Here is a 9,058-nt window from a genome sequence, read left to right as displayed (position 1 = left end):
TAGGCTCCAGTTGCCCCAGGACTCACCTGTTCTTTAACCCACAGTGTATCAACTTTTCTCTCTTCCCCACCTGGGTTGCCCTCCCAAACATACTACCTGCAACCAGACTTTCCCAAAGGAACCAAAATATAAGCCAACGTTCCTGCTTGAAGGCTGACTGAATCTCTTTTTCCTCCCCACTCCAAGCTCCAGAAACTTACATAAGAAACACAATCTGGCAGCTACCATCATATTCTCACTCCTCTGCAAGTCTATGGCGCCCCTGGGCCCCGCACCCTGACTCTCCCTGCTCAGCTGGAGGCCTGTCTGTTGCCAGCATCTCCCGGGGAGTCTCAGAAGCTGGTAAACAAACTTGTTCCTTCTCTCATCATCCCCAGTGCCTGGAAAATCTATGCACAGATCCCTCATTTCCGGGCTGCCAGTTTCTGCACATGCTGTAAGTTTGTGCCATTCCTTAAGGAATAGATGTGAAAATCTAAATAGAACTTTTGCTTTCATGGTAAAATTCCCACTGCTTTTTAACATGAAATGATTTTCTCTGTTCCTTTTGGCTACCTTTCCATCAACATGCTCTTTGCACGTTACCCAGCCTTATCCCTAGCTAGGCAAATAGCACCAAACTCGCTTTTCCTAAAACCCCAAACCTCAGGAGCAGCTCAGCTGGCTCTGCCCACCTCTGTGCTAAAACCTGGGACATCCCTTTCCATCCTCAGGTCTCTGGAGAAGCTAGTGCAGATGGGATGGTGTGGTCAGGCCCGACAGTCAGTAGCGTGGTGAGGAGGAAGAAGAAATGTATACTCAGTGCTCTTTCTGAACCATCTCTCTTTTTTGGCAACTGCATCCTGAAACCCCTCCTCCCCCATCCCACCACACACTCTCATGCTCCATCTCATCTTTCTGGAGTCCCTGCCTTCAATCCCTGCTCCTAATGTTTGTCCTTCTACTTTCCCAGGTTGAGTTAGACTAGCAAGAGACAGGTGGAGCAGTAGTAGGCCGGAAGCATCCATGCTCTGAAGGTCTGGGTTCCCATCAACGCCTGACTCCACATCTGCTTTAGATCATAGATATTTCACATCCTCCCTTTACTGGCCTAAAATACCATTTATAACACTTGCAATATATACCTATACACATAGTATTATTTTAAAAGCAATATAATGCCCCCAATATAACATAATAAGCATATAAAATATATTCTATAATAGAAAAGGAAGGCAATTTAGAATACAATACTATGTATCTCACTATGTAAATGTCCAGGCACAGCTACTAGAAGACAGTTGTCAGATGTTTGCCTACTTAGAAGAAGTCTGGGTTTAAAACAAGCAGCACAGTTTGCAACTGAATTTTATAGATCTTTTTCTTTACATTTGATAACTTGAAATAAAGGTTAAGTAATATAAACACAGGAGTTTGTGAGTAGGACAGCTAGATACATGGACCAATAGAAGTGTGTCACAGAGGGAACTCAAATACCATAGTGTGAAAATTCCTTAAAAATCTAAATATAGAACTACCATATATGTGATCCAGCAGTTCCACTCCTGGCATCTAACCAGAGAAAATCATAATTTGAAAAGATAACATGCACGTCATGTATCTTTGGAATACCAAAGCTGTCTAGGAACCATGAGGTTGCAGGTTCCGATTACCCCAAAATTGCTCATAATTTTCCATAATGTGACCTAGAGAGCAGTACCAGCCACATTGAGAAGCATCACCCACCTTTTGCGCTCTACATGCACAGGCCACATTAATTGAAATAGAACGGTGACCCAAAGATTAACCCCAGTGGCTCAGTGAGGCCAGTGCTCTACCACTTCAGAGATAATGTTTTCAGGCTGTGAAGCTTGCTGAGCAGTCGGCCAAGTAGTTGGAGCTGAAGCATTACTAAGCAAGAGAAGATAAACATGCTGTCCTTGACAGCAGGGACCAGTCGCCCAAAGGGTAACTTGGTAATACCTAGCAAAATTTTAAGCGTACATACTCTTTAATTCAGCAACTCCACTTCTAGAAATTCATCCCAAAGGTAAACCTGTGCATGGACATAATGATATATAGTCAAGGAGCCTCATTTATAATTGGAACATGCTGGAAGCTATTTAAGTTTTTATCAATAGGGTATTGGCTAGATGAATTAAGGTACATCCCATACAATGAAGTGTTCTCTATATCTATACCTATGTCTACATCTATATCTGTATCTATATCTATATCTTTACACTGAGGTAGAATTATGCCATGACAGGGGTAAGGGGGACACTTAGTTTTAACCACATACCCTTTTCTACCTTTAAATTTTTGAATTATATTTATATTATATTTAATACCTATTCAAACCACTTTAATTTGTAAAACTAAGAACCTTCCCTGGGAGGGGGTATTTGAACAAGCCCTTCAGGTGATTCTGCTGTAATTAAATTTATGTTCTCAGACATGTCTTGGCCAAAGTCACAAAAAAAACTTGTTTCTCCCACCTAATTACATGAACAGCAGCCTCTGGGAAAACATCTAATCTGCAGCTCTGTTTCAAAAATGTTGCCTTTGGGTTGCAGAAATGCAGCCGCCTCTAGAGTTTAGAAAGGGGAGGGCAACCAGAGGCTTCTCCTGACCAAGCTCCTCTGACTCCCATAGTCCCATAGCTGATTCTGATTTTGAAAGAAGAACTTCCAAATCTTTCTCCAGAAGATAAAAAAGGGGGAGGATTAGAGGGCCTTGGGATGGGACAAGGGATGGGTAGAGACCTCCAGGTCTCAGGCTGGAAGGAGGCACCAGGGGTTTGAGGCAGAATCATGACTAGGCACTGCTCCTGTTCTGCCTCAGTTGCCCATGGTGAAATGTGGCTGCCAGTGACTTTTGCATGAAGTGGAAAACTGGAGTGAACTGGAGTACCAACCAGTGGATTCTAACGCAGATGGCTTCTGGGTGGAGGTCAGTGTAGACCCCTGTGGCCCAGTGGCTGGCGGTCTCCCCACTCCAGGGCCTAGGCACACAGTGGCCCCCATCAGGCAAATGAGTGATGAGGGGAGAGGTCCTGATTTCAACTCCGGTTTGGACTGGGCCAGGTGTGAGAGCTTGGGTACTCTGGAGAAGGTGGGAGGGGCGGATGCCAAAGCCAGAGGAGAACAGGAACCGGAGAGCTCTTTGGGATACTCGCTGGCGCCACTTGGCGACAAAGAGGGCGCCACCGCCAGGAGGTAGCTCCGCCCAGAAGAAAGCACAGCCCTTTCCCAAACTCCCAGCCAAGCTCAATGGTGTCATCCTCATTTTACAGCTAAAGAGGAAACAGGGTCCCAGGGTGCAAACTGCCAGCCCTTTCACTAACCTGGGAACCCTTGCCCTCAGGATCCTGAGGCTGAGAATAAAGTGAGGACCCCTCCTGCCACCCCCAGAGGAATCCACTCTCGGGTCAAAAGACCAGAGCAGCCTTGATGCTCCTAGAGGGGTGGACACTCTCTCCATCTCAGAATTAGACTTTACTGACACCCAGCCCTGTCTAGTTCCTTCCACTCCCGACCAAGTTTCCTCTCTGGCTGCTCTGGTCCCCAAAGCGGACTACATGTGTATGTGGGCAGCTTCTCTCCATCCCAGAAGAGAGACCCCATTCCTAGGCATCCCATCCTGGAGACCGGGAGCTCCGCACTCTGCGCTGGAATGAGCAAGGGAGAGGGGGTGCACCCAGCTGGGTGAGGAAGCTCCTCTGAAAAAGACAGAGCTGACGCCAGACACCCTGCCTGGGAGAGGTTCATCTGGCTATTGACCCCTTTGTCCTGACAGCCCCCCAATCTTTTGTCACCCCAGTGGCCGCCCTCTGAGCACGTGTCATTGCCCTTCTGCGTCAGCACTGGGTAAACAGATGACTGGCCGACGGCTCAGGCGGGGCTATTTAAGAGGCAGCCTATGCCCGCCCACCCTGAACTTGACTCCCCCACTGCTCTGGCGGAACACGAAGCCCGCTGCGTCCTATCTCGAAGGTAGGTTCTCTGCTCTTGGGGATCGGGGGTGCCAAGTGTCCTTGAAGAAGGCTGTCTTCACTTTTGCGCCACTTCCATTTCATTTTTATGTTTTCTCTGTCTTCTTTCCCACCACTCGAAAGATGTTTTTTGAAGTCAGAAAGGACATTTCGGGCTGGGTGGGTAGAGCTGCTTTACAGACTTCTACTCTCAGGCTTTGTTCTTCTCTCCTTCTCCCAGTATCTATTTGCTGGGATTAACATGCAAATTGTGATTTGCTAGATGTCACGGTGGAGCAGTGTACTTTGCAATCTTTTCAAACAAACTACCGAGAGGTTTTAAGATTTAAATGCATTTTCTAAATAATGCAGAAAAATTCAAGGCTTTGGGGACAGAAGCATGGGAATGTTTTATCTGTCCTAGGATCTAGAATGAAATGTTTGGTGGAGGCAGAGTACCAGGGCATATTTTTGACTTTTTCAAACCCTGCCCGTGTTTTGCATAGTTTATTACCATTTCCCGTGTGCACATTGAAGAAACTTGAAAATTACGGCATTTATTTGTTTCTAATCGTGCTTCTTATTTTTTTTTCCCCACCATGTGTTTCCCTATTGGAAGCTTCTTATCTCTCTGAAAAGGTGCTTCCTTCTATTTCTCCCATACAGTCTTACCTTTAGGATAATTTTCACTTACCCTTAATCTTTTGCTTTTCCGGTTAGGAGAAGAGGGACGAAGCTCTAACATTTCCTCAAACTAAAGGAAAGCAGAAGACATTCGGTCTGCTAAACAGGGCAGAAGACAGGGTCTCTTCCCCGCCTCCCCCTACTCCCCTTCCCCCTCCCCCCGCACCACTCTGAGGACTCAGGCGTGGTTCAGCCCAAAGGAAAATGCGGCGCGCTGGGATGCGAGTGCTGGAGCCACTAGCTCCCTGGTGCTTGCACCCGGCTGGCGTGTCCGGAGCCCCGTGCGTTTGGGCTGAGCCCCCTTTCTCTGTACCTCGGTGCCAGACTCTTCCATAGAGCCCTTGAATGCCCTGCCTTTTCGTTCACATCCCCTCTCCTCTGCTCCCCGCAGCCATGAACGGCGGCTTGTGCCTGTGTGTGCTGATGGCGGTCCTGGCGGCAGGCACCCTGGCGCAGCCGGTGCCTCCCGCGGACTCCGCGGTCCCCGGGGCACAGGAGGAGGAGGCGCACCGGCGGCAGCTGAGGGCGGTGCAAAAGGTAGACGGCGAGTCCCGAGCGCACCTGGGCGCGCTGCTGGCCAGATACATCCAGCAGGCTCGAAAAGGTACACATATCCCGTCCCTGCCCCTCACTTCTGCCCTCATTCCTGACCCTCTTCTTACCATCAGGCTGATGGAGGTGGGTAACCCCTTGGGAGGAAACACAGGTCACATATAAAGCTGAAAGATTTTTCACTTTCTTCTCCCGAGTTATCCTGCTCTGGACAGTGCAGTTTTCTGGGCATTCTTTGTTGCAAACTGAGAGCCAGCGTGGAGGACTTAATTTATTAAGGGAAACCTTTTTAAACAAGCTTTCTTTAAACTAACTGTTGGCACAATGTTGCTCTTTAAGTTCAACACAATATTATGAAGATATTAAAAGATAATTACTGAACAAGTTACTGACTCAAAAAGGGTTTGTAGATCTACTAAACACCCTCTACTGTAAATGCAAAGGACCCAGGAGCCACCCAGGTAACACTACCTTTGGAAAACCTCTGTCGGGCAGTGGTCAGTGCTGAGAATGCTTGAAATCTGACCACAACGGTTTAAAAAGTGACAGTTGTCAATTTCTGCGAAAGTGGGTAAGAGGAGGAAAGAATCAGGAGCAGTTCTGAGTTCTCCTTGGCAAGTAATTTAAGATGATTACCCAACAAGAGATGTGTTTGTTTTCATTTTGCTGTTGGAAAGACGGTCCCAGTTGCAGCAGGAACTAAATAAGCCACACTTTTCTCAGCGTCAAAGTCTTTCTCCAGGAATAACGTGATTCAGCATCTCAGTAGCTAAGTGGCATATGGACAGCCCTGTCCTGGGCCTGATTGCCTCATCTATAAAGATGTCATGAAGATAGGGTTCCCCTTGGCCCCTTCCAGCTCTTTTTATGATGCAGGAAGAGGTTCGTTCATCTCTACGGTCCTTGGAAATCGTGAATTAGAGCGGGATCAAAATTTTTCCTACCATTTTTATCCACAGTGACACTGATGGTGAACACATTGGCTGTGGGGCAGTGTGTTAAACTGGACCAATGCAGCTGGACAATCAGCCACAGCAAATAATGGGAAGGGTGGAAGCTGGGCTCCTTTCCCATGAGGCTCTCTCACCCTACTGTTGTGCCAGGGCCTGGATTCGAACCAGCTCTCATGGCTTGCCTAGATGGGGAGAAAATAGAGGGCTTAGCTCTCCAGAATATCCTATAATTCCCTGTGAAGGTGAGATGGGACCTTTTTGACCAGGGAATTTCAGAAGGAAAGAACAGAAGCTGATTTTTTATATTCCATCCTCTCTTTGGCAAACTGTCCCAATTACTGTCTTCTCTTTTGCTTTCCTGCTGATTAAATTGAATGATGTGGAAGTATTTGTCAGATGACAGAGAAAGTCTGAAAACTTTTGGGGTTCCTGCTGATTGTCTGAAAGTAATTTAATATCTGTCCTTGGATATGGGTTGAATTTCAGCCAGACCAGTCTGAAATATCCTAGGGTTTCCATTGACTGTAATCTGGAAATCCTTCCCCACCATCAGGAAAGTACCACCAGAAACATTGCTGGGAAAGAAGCCAGTTACCGAAAGATTTCCCCAGAACTGGCGCTCCACAGTGGCTTTATACCACAAATCTTAGCTGGAAGGTCCTTCCTGGTGCCTCTTCTCAGCCCCTTTCTCACTTTGCCTTCCGCCTGCAGTGACAAACCCATCTGGGAATAACTGCCACTTGGAACTTTAGCTGCCAACACCCAGGATCAGTGCTAGCTAGAACACAATCATGCTCTTCTATTTGACAAATATGAACTAGGAATAAATATCTACATCTATACAGTTTCTTTGAATATTTTACACATTTTGAGATTACAGCAAATATTTACTCTGCTGTAGTATATATTATGCTTAAAGAGTCTAAACAAGATAATGCACCCTTTAGGGAATGCTCAAGAGTTTATCATCAGGAACTCTCTGTGGAGCTTTCTTTCCTTTTTTCTTTTTTTTAAAGTTTTATTGAAGTATAGTTGATTTACAAGGTTGTGATAATTTCTGCCATACAACAAAAGTGGTTCACTTACACGCAGATACATGTACACATATCCATTCTCTTTTAGATTCTTTTTCCACATAGATTATCAAAAAATATTGGGTAGAGTTCTCTGTGCTATATAGCAGGTCTCTGTTGGCCAATCATTCCATGTACCTCAGTGTACATATGCCAATCCCAAACTCCCAGTCCTTCCTCCCCCTCTCCTACCTGTCCCCTTTGGTAACCATAAGTTTTTCAAAGTCTGTGAGTTTGTTTCTGTTCTGCAATTAAGTTCATTTGTGGCCTTTTAAAATAGATTCCACACATAAGTGATATCACATGTTTGTGTTTCACTGTGCGGAGCTTTCAATCATCTGAGAAGCAACTGAGGGCAAAGAGGGGTTTCTAGCATACACCTGCCCAAGCCCAGCAAAGCCCAGTGCTACATCTGTATTGTCTCTTTTCATCCTCACAACAGCCCAGCACAGTAAGGTCTATTATCCTCACTGTGCCACTGAGGCACAGTAGGTGGTCCCAATGTGGAAGCTGGGATTCCAGAAGACTGAATGACCTACATGAGGTGGCACATCTACGCAGCATCAGAGCTGAGAGTCTCTTCAAGTCCTGCCCTCCCCAGAAGGCCTGGAAGCCATCCAGCTTCCTGGCTATACTGCCCATTCAAGGTTTTAAAATTTCGAGGAGCCAGGACTTTCAATTCTATAAATTGGTTGTAAGTGCTAACTCTGTGTTCACACTGGAGAAGTGAGTGAAAACTCTGGTAAATGCACAGAACCATGTGTAGAAGGGGGAAATTATGGCTGTAACAGGTGCAGATTCCAAGGCTATACAGAGTGTCCCTACCAGCCACTGAGATTGCTGCTCACTTTGCTTTCGCTCAGTAGAACTTCTGGCTGTGCCCAGCCCTTGGAGCAGGCATTCAGCAACAACAGGCAGGAGGATGGGGCATATTTCTGTGTGACTGTGCACAGATATGCAAGTTTTGCTGAATAGGAGGACTAATATTTTCCCTGAAAGCCGTAGAACAATTAAACAGCAGGAGCGGTTTTTCTTCTGCACAGGCTGGAAATACCTGCAAAAGGGCTGGAATGTGCTGGGGTGACACTTAGTCCCAAGACTGGGAAGGGATGGGGGGATGGGAAGGGAGAGGAAGAAAGGGTGGGGACATTGTTTTGTGCGGTTGTTTCTGGTTTCTAATTTAGCCAGCTTTATTGGATTATCCAACAAGACAGAGTACCGGCTCCTGCAGTGTCATCAGTAAATAAGCCGTGATCTGACTCGATGCAGCCTATGGGCAGGAGTTGGCAAGAGCAGCCTCATACAGACGGGCTCAGTGCCAGCATCATGAGCAGTGGGGGTCCCCAATACAATAGGAATCATTGAGTGACCCTCCACCCCACCCCAGCCCCCTTTCCTTCCTCTCTGCCCCATGTAGCACCTTCTGGCCGAGTATCTATGATTAAGAATCTGCAGAGCCTGGACCCCAGCCACAGAATAAGTGACCGGGACTACATGGGCTGGATGGATTTTGGCCGGCGCAGTGCAGAGGAGTATGAATATACCTCCTAGAAGACCCCGCCTTGGTCAGCGCCACTGGAAGCCACCTCCTGACTCAGAGGAGGCAGAAGAAAACAATCACACTCACAACTCTGGTCTCTGACGTCTGACATTTAAAGTATCTATTTATTAAGTTTTCAATGTGAAAAATCTGTCTGTAACATTGTCCAATGCAACCACGCACCTCAACAAAAATGTACAAATGGAAGATAAAATGTTTCCCTCATCTGTGACCCCTGGTGTGAAAGTGTCCCTATGCTATTAAAGTGATTTTGTTCTGCCCCTTGTTCCCCTTGTCTGCCAAG

At 46.7% G+C, this 9,058-nt stretch overlaps 1 protein-coding gene across 2 annotated transcripts; it reads left to right on the top strand.

The window, feature by feature from the left end:
* The first annotated feature begins 3,915 nt into the window (after positions 1-3,915).
* On the top strand, positions 3,916-9,035 carry CCK (cholecystokinin). 2 transcript variants are annotated; one of them, NM_214237.2, is made up of 3 exons: positions 3,916-3,974; positions 5,028-5,240; positions 8,632-9,035. In NM_214237.2, exons 2-3 carry the CDS (start codon positions 5,030-5,032, stop codon positions 8,763-8,765), a joined length of 345 nt encoding a protein of 114 aa, NP_999402.1. In that variant the 5' UTR covers positions 3,916-3,974; positions 5,028-5,029; the 3' UTR covers positions 8,766-9,035. The 2 variants fall into 2 exon arrangements, with proteins under 2 accessions (NP_999402.1, XP_005669459.4); XM_005669402.4 differs by having other exon boundaries at positions 8,602-9,035.
* Positions 9,036-9,058: the final 23 nt, after the last annotated feature.

This window comes from Sus scrofa, chromosome 13 (assembly GCF_054392235.1).
Source record: "Sus scrofa isolate SSC_HxYL_T2T_F1_AM1 chromosome 13, Sscrofa_HxYL_maternal_Yorkshire_Landrace_v2.0, whole genome shotgun sequence".
Taxonomy (NCBI): domain Eukaryota; kingdom Metazoa; phylum Chordata; class Mammalia; order Artiodactyla; family Suidae; genus Sus; species Sus scrofa.
The sequence above is the reverse complement of the archived record's forward strand: the minus strand, read 5'-3'. Positions and strand labels throughout refer to the sequence as shown.

Coding starts and splice junctions, on each gene's coding strand:
- CCK (XM_005669402.4), top strand. CDS start 5,030: ATGAACGGCGGCTTGTGCCTGTGTGTGCTGATGGCGGTCCTGGCGGCA. Junction 5,241..8,601: donor CATCCAGCAGGCTCGAAAAG/GTACACATATCC, acceptor ACCCCACCCCAG/CCCCCTTTCCTTCCTCTCTG.